The sequence below is a fragment of the Herpailurus yagouaroundi genome, unplaced genomic scaffold, assembly GCF_014898765.1.
Source record: "Herpailurus yagouaroundi ecotype Mexico unplaced genomic scaffold, PumYag 141, whole genome shotgun sequence".
Lineage (NCBI taxonomy): Eukaryota > Metazoa > Chordata > Mammalia > Carnivora > Felidae > Herpailurus > Herpailurus yagouaroundi.
In genome coordinates this window covers 61,338,012-61,358,878 of record NW_024412396.1, presented here as the reverse complement: position 1 = coordinate 61,358,878, position 20,867 = coordinate 61,338,012, and the positions used below count along the sequence as shown (strand labels likewise).

Here is a 20,867-nt window from a genome sequence, read left to right as displayed (position 1 = left end):
ACACACACACACACACACACACACACACACACACACACACACACACAATTATCTGCTTCATAAGATAATGGTGGTGATTCAATCTATGATATTATTACAGTTCTTGGGACAGAACCCGGCACATAGTAAATGTTCAAGATATTTCATTCATATGTGATGGCTTGGGTGGCAACAAAGAAGCAAGAGAGCATTCTTTCAACAAAATATATTGAATTCCTGCACTATTCTAGCTGTTTTGATATAAAGGGGAAATGGACACATTCCTCACTTTTGTTGAGTTTACTTGATTAATAGATTCATTTTATTTTTTTAAAATTTTTTTTCAACGTTTTTTATTTATTTTTGGGACAGAGAGAGACAGAGCATGAACGGGGGAGGGGCAGAGAGAGAGGGAGACACAGAATTGGAAACAGGCTCCAGGCCCTGAGCCATCAGCCCAGAGCCTGATGCGGGGCTCGAACTCACGGACCGCGAGATCGTGACCTGGCTGAAGTCGGACGCCCAACCGACTGCGCCACCCAGGCGCCCCAATAGATTCATTTTAAAGGTATACATCCTTCCCTTGTAACAAATTGTAAGATAAAATGAATATCAAGGGCATGTTTGTATAGTTCTTCTTTTTCCCTGTAAATTAAAAATTCATTTTTTAAATTTGAACTGATTATTGCAAGTTAAAGAAATAGGCTGGTGGTATTGTTTCTCATTTTATTGTTGCTTTAAAGCTGTATTTGCCAATACAGTGCCACTGGATGCTGGCAGCTGTTTAAGCCAGTTAAAATTAAATAACATTAAAAATTTAGTTTCTTGGTGCACTAACCACATTCCAGGTGCCCCATAGCTCACATGCAGCTAATGGCTGCTATATTGGAGATAGAACATTTACATCATCATAGAAAGTTCTGTTCTACATGTTGCTCTAGAGCCTAGAACAAAGCAGGGCATTTTTCCAGTTGCCTTGATCTGTAAACTGATTTTAAGGTAAACGTTAGTAGTGGCCCGAGGCTGTCATTTCAACGCCTACATGCATTAATAACCTCTCAGGTTGACCAAGCCCATAGCTGGTATTGATTTCCCTGAACAGTTTCATTGCACAAGCAAGTGAGATTTAAATGCTAATATCTGGGCATTTTTTTAAACCTTCAAGCAATAGGGGCGCCTGGGTGGCGCAGTCGGTTAAGCATCCGACTTCAGCCAGGTCACGATCTCGCGGTCCGTGAGTTCGAGCCCCGCATCAGGCTCTGGGCTGATGGCTCAGAGCCTAGAGCCTGGAGCCTGTTTCCGATTCTGTGTCTCCCCCTCTCTCTGCTCCTCCCCCGTTCATGCTCTGTCTCTCTCTGTCCCAAAAATAAATAAACGTTGAAAAAAAAAATTTTAAACCTTCAAGCAATATACTTAAGTTGTCTTATTGGTTTAGGTATAGCTTTTTGTGCACGCGCACGTGTGTGTGTGCGTGTGTGTGAGTGAGTGAAAGAGAGAGAGAGAGACAATTTACCTCCAGAGCATTACAATTGCTTTAAATTTGTATCTAATAAACTTTAGGGGGCAAATAAAAGTTGCAATTGCATCTATATTTCTAGAATTTACAATATTTATATAAATAATTTATTTATAGAAGACAAATTCCAGAGTGGTGAAAAGTTGGACTAACACTATGTAGTCAGAATTCTTCTAGATATAACCCATTATACTTGTAAAATATTATGATAAATTTAGTATTTTGATAATTTTAAACCTAAACATTTTTTTCAGCACGAGTTTTTTTTGTTAAAAACTCTGTAAAATTGTGTAGCACCTGCTACATTCTGATGTCTAGGCCGTGAATGCATTTTTCTGTGCATAGTTCAAGAAATAGTCTGCGAGGGTAGTTGACTTCACCTTTATTTCCTGCGTGTGTCTATATATATACCTATAAGAGGTGTTCTTTTCTTCAGGTTTTGCTATGGTGTCCCTTTTTCAGAAGGGAAGCCATAGGAGTCTGTTCTCACTTGGTCCCAGGTCATGGATGAGAGCAATTAGGAGAATAGAGGGAGCCTGGGTGGCTCGGTTCAGTGTCTGACTTTAGCTCAGATCATGATCTTGCGGTTCACGGGTTCGAGCCCGATGTTAGTGGTGCTGGCAGCTCAGAGCCTGGAGCTGCTTCGGATTCTGTGTCTCCCTCTCTCTCTGCCTCTCCCCGGCTTGTGCTCTGTCTGTCTCTCTCTCTCAAAAATAAATAAAAAATATTAAAAATAATTTTAAAAAAAGAATAGAAATTCTCTTGTACGTTTCTGCCTCCTTCAGTGACTTTCCCTCTTTCCAGATCACTTACTTCAGCCTCTGGTACCACAACAAGCAAAATCAGCGCCGTTGGGTAGATTTGGAAAAGCCTCTCAAGAAGCAGCTGGATAAATATGCATTGGAACCTACCGTCTATTTTGGAGTGGTGTTTTACGTGCCTTCAGTTTCACAGCTGCAGCAGGAGATTACCAGGTGAGCACTAATATGCTCTTTGTTTTTAGGAAATAATCTAATGAGATTAAAAAAGTGACACCAAGGTTAAAGTCAGGAGATAAGACTAAACATTGCCCTCCTGCCCACATATTTAGCCACATTATTGCAGGGAGGTTCTGGTATGCAGTGTGTCAGAGTATTTTATTGTGTGTTGCATGAATTATGGTTTCACTAGGCACAAAGGAGTGATTAAAGGGGAAGATGATGTTTTTATCCTGGCTGTGAACTCTTCTTGTTGTGATGTTTCCTTCAAAGTTTTTGTTGATTTGTTTCTGATCTTTGTTAACACTGAAATGAGAGAGGAAATTTTAAAAAGTCGCGGAATCTGTCTTCATCCCTCAGGGAAATGTGCAGATGTGCAGAGGGGTTCTTACAGTTCTTTGACTTCAGTAGCTATAGTCTGTAGGTAGTTGGGAGGGGGAGCGTGTCCAGGGTGGAAGAGGCCGGTAAGTTCACTTAGAAAGGACAGAGGTAGAGAGGGAAGGTCATATTAAGGAGTGGGATGGAGGAACTGCATTTTTTTTTCCTTGAATAAAAAACAAGGAATAAAATTTGGATTCATGAGTCTGCCTTTCAGAGTTCTCCAAAATCCACTACTACCTTATCTTTTGAACCCCATTTAACATTACTTTTCAGCCGAGCTGGACTACTTCTAGTGCCCAGAACATGCCGCATGCCTTTTCATCTTTGGGTCCTAGATCTTCCTTATTTATGTAGTGGAATCCTATTTGTCTTCTGAATTTCAGTTCAAAAGGCACCTCCTCCATGAAGTTTCTGCGACCCTTGGCCTGGAATGAGCTTTTGCCTTTTCCAGACTGTCCTACAATTTGCTTGTACTTGTGTTAAGATGGCAGTTGTTACAGCCTTTCGTTATAGTTCTTTGTGTACATATCTTATCTTTTTCTTGGATTTTAAACCTGTAAGTGTTCTTTAGCTTTACCTTTCGCACAGTATCTAACACGGTACCCTGTACATAAGAACCTGGTACTGCCCTGTGTTTGTGTAATGTTCTCTCTGAGTACTGAGTTTGCCAGTTAATTATCGGAAGAAGATATGAAACCTAAGAAGCAAGAATCAGGTAGTAGGGATAATAAACATGCACTGACTGTAAAAGTGACCTGAGATAGGAATGTTGACGAGAGAAGTAGAAGCCAGGAGGAAAAACAGCAACTGATCAATGACTCATTTATTTAAACATTTAGTGAAAATGTAATATGGTATGATGTCAGAGCTCTGTGGGAGACGAGTATACAAGTGACTAGGCTTTAATCCTGCCCTGGAGGAGTGACTGGAGTCTGGAAGCAACAGCCCATGTAAATAAACAATTACAGTATATTATGATGATAAATGCTTTCATTAAAACAGAAGATTCCTAGGGGTGGGGCACCAAGGAACTGGAGCAGGCAAGTAAAGAAGTTGACTTTTCACTTGACTTTAGAAGGAATTTTCCAGTTAGAGGGAATAGCTGGTGCAGAGTAGGGGAGAGAATGAAAGCCTCTGGTGTTTTCAGGAAATTTCAGATATTACCTAGAGAGGGGAGAGGAGATTTGAAAAATAGGAATGTCCTAGTCATAAGGTCATGGTACAATGGGGAAAGACATTTTCGAATTTTTACAGAATGGGATGATGACATTAGTATTTTACCAACATCACCTGTCACGGAAGGTAGCTTAGAGGTGGCAAGACTATATAGTTAGGAGACCAGTTAGGAATGTATACGCCACGATCCAGACATTAGTCTAGAATGTGGACCTGAACAAAGGCATTAGCTGTAGGAAGGACTAAGGCCTGGTAGATTGAGTCAGTAGGAGTGCACATTGATTATGTATAGGAGAACCTGGTAGAGAAGTTGTACCAGTAAGGATTAAGTTTGGCAACATGTGACCAAAAACCCTAAATATCTTTCACTTGTTAAATAAGTCCAGAGGTCAGCCATGCAGAGCTTCTGCTGTTCCACAAAGTCTTCAGGGACCCATGCTCTTTCTCTCTTTCTGTACTGCCATCCTTGGTGTGTTCTTTCCATTCACTGGGAGATATCCTTGTCAAATAATTCTAGAGAAGTTCTAGCTATCACATTCGTATTCTGGCAGCAAAAGGGTAAAACTGGTTCTACCCTTAGCTGATTCATGTTGTTTTTTAAAAATTTTATTTATTTATTTTGAGAGAGAGAGAGAATGTGAGTGGGGAAGGGGCAGAGAGGTGGAGAAAGAGAGAGAGAGTCCCAAGCAGGCCACGTGCTGTCAGCACAGAGCCCAATGTGGGCCTCAAACTCCTGAACCATGCGATCATGACCCTAGCAGAAATCAAGAGTCGGATGGATGCTTAGCCGCCTGAGCCCTTTCTCAGTTCCTCAGTCACACTACACTAGCCACATTTTAAGTACTCAGTAGCCGCATGTGGCTAAAGGCTACCATATTGGACAGCACAGATATATATCATCTTTATCACTGCAGAAGTTTCTGTTAGACAACACAGCTCTATATCTAACAGTTCGCAGGAGAAATTGGAGAATAGATGAACATGTTAAATGACCCTACAAGAGTGCAATCAGATAAACCCAGAATGTAGGGAATTCTACTTGACACATCATACCATTTCGAATACAAATAACATGAAAATAAAGAGAAGGAGTTTTTCTTTTTAAAATTAAGAGAGATTTAGAAATGTCAATCCAATTAGGGCACCTGGGTGGCTCAGTTGGTTGAGCGTCCGATTCTGATTTCGGCTCAGGTCATGATCCCAGGGTCCTGGGATCGAGCCCTGCATCAGGCTCTGCACTGAGTGTGGAGCCTGCTTGAGATTCTCTCTCTTTGTCCATCTCCCTGCTTGTGCTCTATCTCTAAAATAAAAATTAAAAAAAAAAAAAGTCAATTCAGTGTAATCTGTGAACCTGTTTAGATCTGTAGGGGCACCTGGGTGGCTGAGTGGGTTAAGTGTCTGACTTAGGCTCACGTCATGGTCTGGTGATTCATGGGTTTGAGCTCTGCATTGGGCTCCGTGGTGACAGCTTAGAGCCTGGAGTCTGCTTCAGATTCTGTGTTTTCCTCTCTGCCCCTCCCCAACTCGTGCCGTGTCTCTCTCTCAAAAATACATAAACAAAAAAATTAAAAATAAAAAAAAGTAAAAATAAAGAAACTGTAAAAATACATTTTTGAGGGGCACCTGGCTAGCTCAGTTGGTAGAGCATGCAACTCTTGATCTCAGGGTTGTAAGTTCAAGCCCCATGTTGGATGTAGAGATTACTTAAGTAAAATCTTCAAAAAAAAAATATGTTTTTGAAGCAATCACAAAAATTGTATGTGGACTGGATATTGGGTAGCTTTAAGGCACTATTGCTCATTTTGTTGGTTATGTTAAAAATGTGGCTTTTTTTTTTTTTAAAGCTTATCTTTTAGGAATATGTACTAAAGTACCTGTAGGTGCTATGATATATCTGGGATTTGATTTAAAGCACTTGGGTGGGGAAGGGGAGAATGTAGAGGAAACAGTATGGATAAAGTGATGATTGAGGCTGCATGATAAGGATGCGTGGGTTTACTGGGACTTGTTTTCTGTATATGTGTTTCAGAATTTCCATAATAAAACTTAAAAATGCCATTACCGACACGTTAGCCTTCTAATACTAGCCTAAGAAAAACAAGTGAAGGAAATAAATAAACCTAAAATAAATGTGGGTGGGGAGGGCACCTGGTGGCCCGGTTGGTTGAGTACCTCACTCTTGATTTCGGCTCAGGTCATGATCTCACAGGTCGTGAGTTTGAGCCCTGCATCGGGCTCGAGGCAGATGGTGCGGAGTCTGCCTGGAATTCTTTCCCTCTCTCTGCCCCTGCTCCGCTTGTGCGTGCACATGTGCTCTTTCTCTCAAATAAACTTTAAAATAAATTCTCAAAATAAACTTTAAAAAAAAGGTGAAGGAAAAGACTGCCTCTTTATATACTGAAATATCTGTTGGGCAAAATGGGGCAACCTAATTTATTATAATTGTTTCATGTAATATTTCTTGTATAAAAGTATTTTATATTAGAAAGTTGATTAAGTGCATAAGGTTGAGATGAAACGTCTATTTTAATTAGTATTTTGGCTTTGGGCAAATTTATAGAACACTTGTTTAGAATTAAGATGTGCAGTTTCTTTAATTCAGAACTGTTTGTAAGGAATAAAAGTTTGCATGTTACATTTTATTACTGTGTTGTTTTTTAATTATTCTTTTTGCAGTAAATACTGAAAGAAGAGATTTGTAAATCATCCTTAGCCTCACCAGCATATTATAATTTTAACAAAAAGTGTTAATAGAAGTGGTAATAACCTTTGAAGTAAAATTTCTTGGTCCTTTCCTTTTAAGTAAATACTTAAATATATACATACATGCATACATATACACACATATATATGGGTATATACATATATATGCATATGTACACATGTGCACACACTGCTTGCTTCCATTAAAGGATTTTAAGGACAATACGATGAAAGATAATAGTAAAAGCAACCACTTACCTTTCTTACTATATGTCAGGCACTGTCCCAAGTACTTTATACTTAATCATTCACTTCCTCCGCACAACAAATCTTACAGAGTAGGTATTATTATCCATTTTGTAGATGAGGAAACCAAAGCACAGAAAGGCTAAATAAATATCTTGCCCAAGGTCACACTCCCAGTATGTGGTGGAACTGAGATTTAAACTCAAGCAGGCTGACTTCTCAGTCCTTGCTCTCAACCATTGTATTCATATGGAGTCTAATATTAAAAAAAAAAAAACAAAAACAAACAAAAAAAAAAAAACAACTAAAGAAATAGGATAAAAATACTAGGAAAATTCTTCACTGGAGATTTGTGACAGTCAAAAACACGCACTTTGGGGTCATTCTGACTGAGATTCAAACTCGACTCAGCCTACCTTTGCGGTATTATTTAATCTCTGCATATTATTTAATCTCTGAGCTTCAGCTGTGCCTGAGTACAAGGTGGTTGTTATTAAACAGGTGGAGCAAGTGGTTAGGAAGGGAAGGAGAGGGGAAGCAGTGACTGGCTGTGCCTGGAGTTTAGCTCTGAGCTCCATGGCAGTCAAGGCAAAAGAAGGAATTATCTGAGTTCCATCATCCATCATCTGATAAAACAAAACAGAACAAAACAAAACATATCAGTTTGCAAACATGACAGATTTTCTTGGTATATCATTCAAAAGGAAATTTTCAGGTGGGATTTTGTGTAGAAGACATTGAACCAGCAATGAACAATTTAGAGCAACTGTGGAGGAATCGACTCTTAAAATAGAAAAGTGTGACACAAGGCAAAAAAATGTGTGCCTTTCTGTGGAAGACTAAGCTAATTTGGTGCAGGTGTGTTGCTTTCCAGCGATTTGGTTTTAAGGAAAGCACCTAGAGTATTTAGAGTGGGGTATGTGGCTGGCATGTTCAATAGATAGACTTCTCTAAATACGATCTTCTTTAAATAGGCTTCGGAATGGAGCTGCCTAGTAGAAGGTTTGAAGTTTTCTTCTTTGACAAGATCCCAGAGCTACCAGCATTCTGTTTGTTTGTTGAAGGAAATCTATGGGTTCTGCTACTTACCACTAGCAGGTGGACAGGATAAGGTGGATCTAAATTCTTATCCGAATGGATGGTGTTTTTTGTAACAAAGAATGGAGACTTCACAGCTAGCTAAAATAAAAATGGATGATGTTAGGAAACATATGAAGTGATTAAAGGGGTGGGCTCTGAGGGGAATTCAAACGTGACCAGGTTGCATTCACAGATGCCAAACCCGGAAGAGATTCTGGATTCAAGATGGCTCTACAGACTATACTGGCAGGGAGTTGGTGTATCTTCATTCAACATTGTATTCCCAGCATCTAGAACAATGCTTGGCGCATAGTAGGCCCTCGTAATTACCAGTGAAATGAATAACTCAAAGGAAAGCAGCATAAATCTTCACTGTAGAGCTTTATCAAAATGGAGTAGTGGTTATAGATGAAATAACTGTTAATTGGCTTCATATGCTCAACCTTGTGAATGGGCGATAGTACTCTTATTTTACTGGTGATAATTTATTTTATTTTACTTATTTAAAGTCTACTTATTTTGAGGGAGAGAGAGTGGGAGAGGCAGAGGAGGGGCAAAGAGAGAGGGAGAGAGAGAATCCCAATCAGGTTCTGACTCAGGGCTCTGTCCCAAGAATCATGAGATCATGATCTGAGGCTGAAATCAGGAGTCAGATGCTTAACCAACTGAGGCACCCAGGTGCCCCTTTATTGGTGATAAGTTAAAGCCACAGGTTATGACTTGCCCTTGTTCATTCAAACTGCTACATTGGGGAGCTGGAATTTAACCTAGGTCTGCTTGACTAAAGCTTGTGCTGGTAACTAGTGCCCTGTATATTGAAAGTGTAAACAGAAGTAAACCCACATTACAAGAGTATTAAGAAAGCTATGATGCTATTCTTTTGGGGATTTCTTCAAAATATTTTAATATAAGCCTGGTCTGAAATATCAGGAAGCATTTTCTTTTGGCTTTACTTCCTAGGGTAGGGAACTTCCATCAGAATAAGTAGTAACTTCTACCAAAGTCTTATCTTACCAGGTTACTAGTCAGGGTTCTTATTTTTTAATTTTTATTTATATTATTATTATTTTTAATTTACAACCAAGTTAACATATAGATAATAATGATTTCAGGAATAGACTTTTGTGATTCATCACTTACATAGAGTACCCATTGCTCCTCCCAACAAGTGTCCTCCTTAATGCCCCTTGCCCATTTAGCCCATCCCCCCACCCAAAACCCCTCCAGCAACCCTCAGTTCGTTCTCTGTATTTAAGAGTCTCTTATGGTTTGTCCTCTTCCCTTATTTTATATTATTTTTGTTTCCCTTCCTTTATGTTCATCTGTTTTGTATCTTAAATTCCACATGAGTGAAGTCACATGATATTTGTCTTTCTCTGACTGACTTATTTCGCTTAGCATAAACACTCTAGTTCCATCCATGTTGTTGCAAATGGCAAGAATTTCATTATTTTTTTTTTATTTTTTTAACATTTATTAATTTTTGAGAGAGAAAGACAGAGACAGAGAATGAGTAAAGGAGCAAACGGAGAGGGGGAGACAGAAGCTGAAGTAGGGTCCAGGCTCTGAGCTGTCAGCACAGAGCCTGACGTGGGGCTCGAATTCACAGACCGTGAGATCATGACCTGAGCTGAAGTCGAATGCTTAACTGACTGGGCCACCCAGGCGCCCCAAGATTCCATTATTTTTGATCACCGAATAATATTCCATTATGTGTGTGTGTGTATACACTGCACGCACACACACGTATGTATACACACATATGTATACATACATACATGTATGCATGTGTATGTATACATATACATAAATGTATGTGTACACACACACACACACACACACACACCCTGCTGCTTCTTTATCCATTCATCAGTTGGTGGATATTTGGGCTCTTTCCATACTTTGGTTATTGTCAGTAGTGCTGCTATAAACGTTGGGGTGTGTGCGCTCCTTTGAAACAGAGGTCCTATATTCTTTGGATAAATACGTAGTAGTGCAATTGCTGGGTCGTAGGGTAGTTCTATTTTTAATTTTTTAGGAACCTCCCTACTGTTTTCCAGAGTGGCAGCACCAGTTTGCATTCCCACCAGCAGTGCAAAAGGTTCCTCTTTCTCTGCATCCTCGCCAACATCTGTTGTTGCCTGAGTTGTTAATTTTAGCCATTCTGACAGGTGTGAGGTGGTATCTCATTGTGGTTTTGATTTGTATTTTCCTGATGATGAATGATTGTTGAGCATGTTTTCATGTGTCTCTTAGCCATCTTGATGTCTTCTTTGGAAAAGTGTTTATTCATGTCTTTTGCCCTCTCTTCACTGGATTATTTGTTTTTTGTTTGTTGAGTTTGATAAGTTCTTTATAGATTTTGGATACTAACCCTTTATCTGATATGTCATTTGTAAATATCTTCTCCCATTCCATCAGTTGCCTTTTTGTCTTGCTGATTATTTCTTTCTCTGTGCAGCTCTTTATCTTGATGAGGTCCCAATTGTTCATTTTTCCTTTTGTTTCCCTTGCCTTTGGAGACATGTCAAGTAAGAAGTTGCTGTGGCCAAGGGGCACCTACCTGCGTAGCTCAATCAGCTAAGCGTCTGATTTTGGCATAGGTCATGATCTCCTAGTTTGTGGGTTTGAACCCTGCATCAGGCTCTCTGCTGGCTCTCTTCTGTCAGCACAGAGACTGCTTCGGATCCTCTGTCCCCCTCTGTCTCTGCCCTTCCCCTTGGTTCTCTCTCTGTCTCTCTCTCTCTCTCTCTCTCTCTCAATAAATAATTTTTTAAAACTTAAAAAAAAAAAGTTATGCAGCCGAGGTCGAAGATGTTGTTGCCTGTCTTCTCCTCTAGGATTTTGATGGCTTCCTGCCTTACGTTTAGGTCTTTCATCCATTTTGAGTTTATTTTTGTGTATGGTGTAAGAGAGTGGTCCAGGTTCATTTTTCTGCATGTTGCTGTGCAGTTTTCCCAACACAATTTGCCGAGGAGACTGTCTTTTTCCATTGGATATTCTTTCCTGCTTTGTCAAAGATTAGTTGGCCATATGTTTGTGGGTCCATTTCTGGGTTCTCTATTCTGTTCCATTGATTTATGTGTCTGTTTTTGTGCCAGTACCATACTGTCTTGATGATGACAGCTTTGTAATACAGCTTGAAGTCTGGGATTGTGATGCCTCCAGCTTTGGTGTTATTTTTCAGGTTTGCTTTGGCTATTTGGGGTCTTTCCTGGTTCCATACAAATTTTAGGATTGTTTGTTCTACCTCTGTGAAGAATGCTCGTGTTATTTTGATAGAGATTGCATTGGATATGTAGATTGCTTTAGGTAGTATTGACATTTTAACAATATTTGTTCTTCATATCCAGGAGCATGGAATCTTTTTCCATTTTTTTGTGTCTTTTTCAATTTCTTTCATAAGCTTTCTATAGTTTTCATTGTGTAGGTTTTTCACCTGTCTGGTTGGGTTTATTCCTGGGTATTTTATGGTTTTTGGTGCAATTGTAAATGGGGTTGATTCCTTGATTTCTCTTTCTGACTAGTCAAGGTTTTTAAAGTAATGATTGGTCATGGATTCTCTGTTTCTCCAACTAAACAGAACAAAACTTAGGAACTGTTTTACAGGGCATTGGAAAGGCAACCAGTCATCTGAGTGGTTGTAGCTTTGAAATAACTACAGTTAAGGATAAGTGATTCAACAAATTGATTACATTGTGTGTGTGTGTGTGTGCGCGCGCGTGCACGCGTACAGGCACGTATATGTATGTGTAGGTGTAGATATGGTCAAGGACATTCTTGTCATTTTTTGAAACCATCTGGGGTTAAGGTTTTCTTTGACTAGTTTTTGCTCTTCTACCAAATTATTGTAAAATGTATTGTGTCTCAATTGGAGGTAATATTGATACTGACTTTTTTTAATTGACATTTTTTATAGGTACCAGTATTATCTGCAGCTGAAGAAAGATATCTTGGAAGGAAACATTCCTTGTACATTAGAACAAGCAATTCAGCTAGCCGGCTTAGCTGTTCAAGGTAAATAATGGCAATCGATGATGTAATGGATATATCAGATTGAAATGTATGTTGTAACAGGGATGCCTGACTGGCTCAGTCAGTGGAGCATGTGACTCTTGATCTAAGGGTTGTAATTTTGAGCCCCACATTAGGTGTGGAGATAACTTAAAAAAAAGAATCTTTAAAAAAATGTGTGTTATAACAAAAACAACAAAGGATTCTTAAAATAACTGACTTCCTATAGTGGTGTTAGTGAAATTAGTTTTCTTGCAGGAAAAAATAAATTTGGATACCTTTCGTGAAATATGAGACTTCTGGAGGTGAAGCATGTTAGCCTATATCAACAGAGCAACCAAAAACAGAGAAAACACACACACACACACACACACACACACACACACACACACACACACAGCATGTAATATGCTGTGTATTCCTCCAGTGCAAGGACTTTATCTGTAGCTAGCTAATATTTTAGGAAGAAAGATCAGGCAAACAGTGAGGTTGATGTAGTTACATTAACGCTTATACTTTTAGCAGACGTCATTTATTTGGTTTCTTAAGCAGTTGTCCTGGATTATAGAGCATTGTCAATCATAACAGATAAAGCTTTGCATTTCGTAAGTGTTTTTGGATTGTGTCATTCTGTTCTGTTTCCCATGTCTAATCAACACGTATTTACATGCATGTATATATTTTGGGAAGACTTCTGATGGGTCATTATTTCAAATGATAATTGGCATTAATTTTGGGAATTGAAACTTAACCAGAAGAATCTTTAATAAAGTCCCTTCAGATATTAGAAGGTATGGAGACGTATCATTTCTAGACAAACACATGTCTGATACACATGGAGCCATATTCCTTTTCAAGGTACTTGGAATCTTCCTAAATATCATCTTTGGCTTTAAGAGTTAGTTTTTCATGGGTCGCCTGGGTGGCTCAGTTGGTTGTGTGTCCAGCTTCGGCTCAGGTCGTGATCTCACAGGTCGTGAGTTCGAGCCCCGCGTTGGGCTGTGTGCTGACAACTCAGAGCCTGGGGCCTGCTTCAGATTCTCTGTCTCCCTCCCTCTCTCTCTCTCTCTCTCTCTCTCTCTGTCCCTTCCCTGCTTGTGCTCTGTCTTTCTCTGTCTCAAAATTAAATAAACATTAAAAAAAAAAGTTTAAAAGAAAGGTTTTCATAAGGTCTTTGCAGAACTATCATTTCTTTTTTTTAACAATTAAAAATTTCTAAAGCAGACACATCTTGCTGTAACATGTTCAAGTGATCTAATTTCATTTCCTAGAGGTGATCACTGCTATAACCAGTTTGGTTTCTTTCTGATATCTTCCAGTGCATAAGTAAGCACACGTGATTACAGGGTAGCTTTTGTTTGTTATTCATAAAAATGAGATCATGATACATTTAGTTTGTAACTTATTTTTTCCCTTTATTTGTAGGTATTTTTCCAAGTTTAAGACACATGAATCTACCTAATATATATATTATATTAAATAATAAATAATATATATATTTTTAATGTTACATTTATTATTTTTGAGAGAGAGAGACAGAGCATGAGCAGGGGAGGGGCAGAGAGAGAGGGAGACACAGAATCTAAAACAGGCTCCACGCTCTGAGCTGTCAGCACAGAGCTCAACGCGGGGCTCAAACTCACAAATTGTGAGCTCGTGACCTGAGCCAAAGTCAGACAGTTAACCGACTGAGCCACCCCATTAATATTTTTAAAAAGACTATTTAAAACATATACTGGATAGCAGCTGTAAGGCACATTTGCCTTCTAAGTCATAAGCATACCATCTATATACTGCATATTGCACTTGGTTGTACATGTTTTACTTTGCAAATTAAACATAACTAATGTGCATATTTGTCATTTTGTACAGCCGATTTTGGTGACTTTGATCAGTATGAATCCCAGGACTTCCTTCAGAAATTTGCCTTGTTTCCTGTGGTAAGACTTCTTTCAACATTGGGCTTTTTATAAATCGTTTATTTCCACATCCTTTAATAATCCCCAAAACAAAGTCCATATGGTGGATTTACTGGGCTGGAATAGTGTTTAAAAAAATCAATTGCCTCATAAACAACTCAAGTGGAAGTGCTTTCCTTTGTAGTCTTACTGGTCGTTGTAAACCCACAGAAATGGAAGGGGTGCAGTCACTGGGCTGCAGCCAGAGAGATTTGTTTTGTGTTTGGGTGTGAGTCTAAGAGAGGGATTCACTTCCAACTTCTGAGGAACACCACGGAGGTTTTGCTTTTAACCGAAGGCTCGAAACCTCTCAGTGATGTGGGAATGAATTTGGCTTCTCAGCAGCAGTGTAAAAAGTAGATGGCAAGAAGACACTGCTGTCTGCTTTTTTTTTTTTTTTTCAACGTTTATTTATTTTTGGGACAGAGAGAGACAGAGCATGAACGGGGGAGGAGCAGAGAGAGAGGGAGACACAGAATCGGAAACAGGCTCCAGGCTCTAGGCTCTGAGCCATCAGCCCAGAGCCTGATGTGGGGCTCGAACTCACAGACCGCGAGATCGTGACCTGGCTGAAGTCGGACGCTTAACCGACTGCGCCACCCAGGCGCCCCTGCTGTCTGCTTTTTAAAGTCACTACTGATGTGATTGACAGGAAAACCACATTGGAACAACTACGGGAGGTGTTATGATGCTCTTCTGAGTGTCTACACAGCCAGTCGGGGAACACACAAGATGTTGTCGTTGTGCTGGACTCAGAACTGGCTGATGGGTGATGTTGCCAACCTGAAATAACTCAGCTGAGACCTTCTCCGGGATGAACTGAGAAGGCGGGGCGGGTGTTTTGGCTCCTGAGCACAAGCTACTTCATTCCTTAGAAGGATCTTGATCACATACTTAAGCAAATCTCCCGCATGCTGATACTAGTCCGAATTTTGCCTGCTAGTGACAGGACTAGCGGTGATTCCTCTGAAGAAATTTCGGTGGCTTGTTTACATACTTACTGCAGTGTATTTTCTTCAGGGGTGGTTACAAGATGAAAAAGTATTGGAAGAAGCAACCCAAAAAGTGGCCTTACTGCATCAGAAATACAGGTAACACTAAAAGATAAGAAATGGAAATCGTGTGGAAGCAAAGCCGGGTTGACTATGATATACGTATTGACACGGTTAAAACTTGGAGCTTTCGTGCTGCTGCAGCCACTACTTCTGCTCTGGGGAGCCAGCGTTCCATTGCACTCAGTGTGCCAAGTGCTGTTCTAATCACTTCCCTGTGTTAATTCATTTACTGTCCATGGTTATCAGTGAGGAAGCTGAGAACATTGAAAGCAGCCAGTCACTGAAGGGTGCCACTTCTTTACTCCATATAGTAAAGGTTTCGGTGGTGACCTAGGCTCATGTGGGTTAATGCAAGATTAGGGAGACTTGTTTCCTATTGTGATGGCAGCCCATGTAGAGTTACCCCCCAGTATACCTTTGGAAACTGTATCTCTGTCTTCTGGGCAATCTGTACCATGAGCTGTGTTTCTTGCCCTGGCCCATGCATGTGGGTAAATAATGGCCTCATTTGGTAGTGAACCTGTATGTGTTGTGTGTAAGAAAAATCCTCCCCCATGGGGCACTTGGGTGGCTCAGTCGGTTAAGTGTCTGACTTCGGCTCAGGTCATGATCTTGCAGTTCGTGAGTTCTGGCCCCACATCTGGCTCTGACAGCTCAGAGCCTGGATTGTGCTCTGGATTCTGTGTCTCCCTTTCTCTCTGCCCCCACTCACGCTCTGTCTCTGTCTCAAAAATAAACGTTAAAAAAATTAAAAAAAAAAAAAGAAAAAGAAAAAAATCCTCCCCTGGAGAATGCTAGGTCTTACTCTCAACCGAATGCTACATAGTTCCAGGTATGTTAGATAACATTACGCTCTTATAACCACTCTTTAAGGTAAATGATATTCTGTTTTTACAGACTGAAAAAACCAAGCTCAAAAAGAGTAAATAACTTGCCCAAAGTTACATGTGGTAAAGACGGGATTTGAACCCAGGTGTATCTAATTATAACCTATTGTTCATCCCCTCCCATTAAAAATAACCTTTTGCCTTTAGTCTCTTCCCACTCAAATCCATAGAGTTGCTCACTAGAGACCAATCTTCTTTTTAAAAAAAATTTTTTCTTTAAATATTTATTTACTTTTGAGAGGGAGAGAGAGAGACAGTGAGCAGGGGCAGGGGAGGGGCAGAGAGAGAGGGAGAGACACAGAACTCAGTGGGCTCCAGGCTCTGTGCTGTCAGCACAGAGTCTAATGCTGGGCTTGAACTCACAAACTGAGATCATGACCTGAGCTGAAGTCAGACGCTTAACCGACTGAGCCACCCAGGCACCCCAAGATCAATCTTCTTAAAACACCACTTTCTTTTCATCTCCCCTCCTTGCCTTCCCAAGTGCTCATGAGTCTTTTCTGGCTTTCCACTAGCCTGAGTTCATTAGCCCTGGGATTAAAGACTTGGTCACATCCTGCCTTTCTGGCTTCACTTTTTGCTGTCCCAAATAAACCTTTTCTTTCTGCCAGCATAATTCATCCCTCAGGCACTTATCACCCTATCTTTTGTTACTTTCATGTACTCATTTGTGCATCTTTTTTTTTTTAATTTTTTTAATCTTTATTTATTTTTGAGAGAGAGAGAGAGACAGAGAGAGACAGAGTGCGAGCGGGGGAGGAGTAGAGAGAGGGAGACACAGAATCCCAAGCAGGCTGCACAGAGCCTGATGCGGGGCTCGAACTCCCAAATGGTGAGATCATGACCTGAGCCGAAGTCGGACGCTTAACCGACTGAGACACCCAAGCGCCCCTTGTTTGTGCATCTTTTTAAAAGATAGTTTAGTACTATTATTCTGTATGAAGCTGGATGCTGTGGCATGAAGATAAATAGAACAATTAGCTGCCATCAAAGGATGTATTCCCTGCTTTGGAGTCTTAAGGGGTGGGCATTGGAATAGTAATTATAAACTAACAGTGTGATATGAGTGCAGTGGGGGAGGTGTGCATAGAATGTGGTGGGTCTGAATGGATGGAGCAGGGGCATCTGATTTAGACTCAGGGATATCACAGCAGGTGACAAAGGAGTGATACGTAGGCCGATTCTTGAAGGCTGTTAGGGATTGATCAGGTGCACAGGTGAGTGACGGTTGTGCCAGGAAGACGGATCAGCATGTGCAGAGGCCAGCATGAGAGAACATCATGGCTTGGTTGCAGGGTGGGATGCCTTATGGATGCTGGAAGAACAGCAGATGAGGCTGGGGTGGGGGACAAGCCTCCATGCAGTTGAGAACCTTCTTTACCCACACTGCCTTCCTGCCCACCCTTGTAACTGCCCTGGAAAAGGATTACCATCTTCTAACACTTATCGCTTGGCATTTAGCACACGATGCTTAGTATTGCCTGATATTTTGGATAATAAGCAGTTACTTAGTGTTTTCAAATCAATTCCAGCTTTCAGTGAAGACTTTTTAGGGAGTTTGACGCCCCACGTCCCCCTGGCCTGCCCGAAGTATAGGGATGGGATCTTTATAACCCTCAGCGTTCAGCAGAGTGCTGTGCGTGTAGTTGACTTTCAATCGATGTTGATGGGTCGGTTGAAGTAATTTCTGGTATGCTTAAAAATTTGAAATGTTTGTAAATATCTTATGCCAAATTGATTATGTAGTTTTTCAACAACGCCTCCTCCCCACCCCCATTTTTGGTTCTGTGATCAACCTCACATCTTTTGGGTTGCAGAAGGCTCACGGCTCCTGATGCTGAAATGCTGTACATGCAGGAGGTAGAGAGGATGGACGGCTATGGAGAAGAGAGCTACCCCGCAAAGGTGAGTATGGCATGAAGGCTGGGGCTCTCCCCGTCGATCTCAGGAGCTCAGAGGACAGTGGGGAGACCTGGGGACACCCTGTGATGCAGAGGCGGGAGGCATGGGAAAGTCTGGAAACCGGAAAGCTGAGGTCCTGTGACCAAAATTTCTTAGTAAAACACACTCCTGTTTTGCAATTTGTTCTTTGAAATGCTCTTGAAAATGGGTTCTTTGAGGAGCCCGGTTTGTCCTCTTTTCATACCTATTTGACAAGGTGATTCCTTTAAACCTTTCAGACTTTGCCCTCCATGTAGGTCTTCTGAGCATCTGCTAAGCTGGGTTCATTGTCACACTTCTCATGCACCTGCTGCCCAAATGCTTCTTTCTGTGCTTTCTCGTTTCAGGATAGCCAAGGCAGTGACATATCCATTGGAGCATGTCTTGAAGGCATCTTTGTGAAACACAAGAATGGAAGGCCTCCTGTGATATTTAGGTACTTTGCTTACATCCTTTGCACTTTTCTGCAGCTCCTCTTGGTGATAGTTTTTAGTACATATACTAGTAATAATGCCCACAAATCTCACCCTGGGTCTCATTAGGAAATGGAAATATGCCCCTCCTAGAATAAAATAACACCTGACTGCATTGCTTCTTTTATAAGCCACTTTCTTCAAAACCAAATGTGTGGAAAACAGTGCTTATAATAATGGCCTACTTATGAAATGCTTAAAGGTGGGTGACCCCTTTCTTACCAAATGGAGGCTGTTTTTTGTTTTGATGTGAGTTTTTAATTTCAGCTCTAGATTCTAGGACTGTCTTTTTGTGGAAAATCTGGGCCTTTCTCTGATTCTAGTCATGCACTAAAATTCCTAAAATACTAGCATCTAAGCAAATTTCTTTCTTTTTGTGTGTGTGTGTGTTTTTTTTGTTTGTTTTTTTTTTTTGGTTAAGCAAAGTTCAGTTACTTTTTATAATGTTCATTTTTTTCCTGATTATAAAAACGTGATGCTATTCATTTGTGGAAATCTTAGAAGGTTTATAGCGAGAGGATCTATAGCAATGTGCTAATAGTGGCCAACTTCAAACAATGAAATTGCAGGTGGCTTAAATTTCCCTTTCGGTATTCTGTATTTGAATTTATCTTGAAGATAGCCAATTAGACCATGTTATTCAATCCCTGCCTTTTCATTCCTTAAAATTCATACCCTAGAAAATCCAAAGTGTCATTTCATAGAAATAGTTCCAGTATTATTCAGAGATTCTATTTTCTATTTACTTTGATTCTGTTTTTTTTTTTTTTTTTAACTTTGATTCTATTCTTGACGAAAATTTAAAAGTTTATATTGTTTTTGTAGAGCAGTAAAACATTATATCAGTTTTGGTTCTGGGTTCCTTTGTATTTACTATTTATTGAGTGCTTGTCATGAGCCAGGTTCTGTGCTGAGTGCTCTCTGTGTATTTTTTCATGTGATCTTTACAACTCTGAGTAGATGGTACTACCACCACTTTCCACATGGTTTAATTGAGCCTTAGAAAAATGGAGTGATTTGTCTAAGGTCACCCAATTATAAACTGGCGTAACCAAGAACTCAGATTCTCCACTTAAACTCAGATTCTCCACAGATTAACCACTGAGTTAAATGGCCTCTTATTTTTATTATTTATTTATTTATTTAAAACATTTATTTGTTTATTTTTTTAATTTACATCCAAGTTAGTTAGCATATAGTGCAACAATTATTTCAGGAGTAGATTCCTTAATGCCCCTTACCCAGTTAGCCCATCCCCCCCCCAACACAACCCCTCCAAGTAACCCTCTGTTTGTTCTCCGTGTTTAAGAGTGTCTTATGTTTTTGTCCCCCTCCCTGGTTATATTATTTTTGCTTTCCTTCCCTATGTTCATCTGTTTTGTATCTTAAAGTCCTCACATGAGTGAAGTTATATGATATTTGTCTTTCTCTGACTAATTTTGCTTAGCATATTACCCTCTAGTTCCATCCACGTAGTTGCAAATGGCAATATTTCATTCTTTTTGATTGCCGAGTAATACTCCATTGTGTGTATATACCACATCTTCTTTATCCACTCATCCATCGATGGATATTTGGGCTCTTTCCATACTTTGGCTATTGTTGATAGTGCTGCTATAAACATGGAGGTGCATGTGCCCCTTCGAAACAGCACACCTGTATCCCTTAGATAAGTACCTAGTAGTGCAGTTGCTGGGTGGTAGGGTAGTTCTATTTTTAATTTTTTGAGGAACCTCCATACTGTTTCCCAGAATGGCTGCATCAGTCTGCATTCCCAGCAACAGTACAAAAGAGATCCTCTTTCTCCGCATCCGCAAATGGCTTCTTTTATTAAAAGAAACTTAATTCCCCACTACTCAAGCTCTCTAAAAACCATTCTGACTGTTTCTTCTTGAGGACTAGGTTTTCCTTTGAAGATTTTTTTTCCTCTAAGCTGACATTCCTTCCTTTATTTCCTTTAGTTTCCTTATTTTCCTTTACTACTGCCTTTTGGGCTCTGAATTCTCCATGGTGATTTTGACCATGGTGCACCCAGTGTGGGGAGCATAAACCCACTCCCAGACTGTCCTGCCCTCGGTCCAGCAGCACTCCCCTTTGGCAATTGCTCTCATGGCCCTCAGTTGCTCATTTAAGTCTTCTAAGTGTGAGTTGGGGGTCAAGGGGCAGAAAAGGATCTGGACTGCACCAGCAGGGCAGGACTCTGACAGTGTCCGAAGGGCCCTATGAAAACTGGAGGCATCCAGCCAGCTTCTTTTATCTCACTGGGTACGAATTTTTAAAATAGCCTTCTTTAATAATGATGCTGAGAATCTTTAGGTTTAACAATTAAACACTGAATCACAAAAAATTAATTTTATTTATTAAATAAATTTAAGATAGAGCATCTAGGTGGCCCAGTCGTAAAGCATCTGATTTCAGCTCAGTTGCTGAGCTGATGGTGATCTCATGGTTCATGAGTTTGAGTCCCACATTGGGTGAGCT

The 20,867-nt window shown here is 40.2% G+C and overlaps 1 protein-coding gene across 2 annotated transcripts in view; it reads left to right on the top strand.

Annotated features, from left to right (window-relative positions):
* Window positions 1-20,867, top strand: part of PTPN21 (protein tyrosine phosphatase non-receptor type 21) — an 84,484-nt gene that overhangs the window by 31,637 nt on the left and 31,980 nt on the right. For both annotated transcript variants that reach the window (XM_040477945.1, XM_040477946.1), the window contains exons 3-8: window positions 2,300-2,469; window positions 11,978-12,075; window positions 13,945-14,012; window positions 15,051-15,121; window positions 17,790-17,877; window positions 18,261-18,349. In XM_040477945.1, the coding sequence (XP_040333879.1) occupies window positions 2,300-2,469; window positions 11,978-12,075; window positions 13,945-14,012; window positions 15,051-15,121; window positions 17,790-17,877; window positions 18,261-18,349 (584 nt within the window). The remainder of the gene's footprint in view (window positions 1-2,299; window positions 2,470-11,977; window positions 12,076-13,944; window positions 14,013-15,050; window positions 15,122-17,789; window positions 17,878-18,260; window positions 18,350-20,867) is intronic.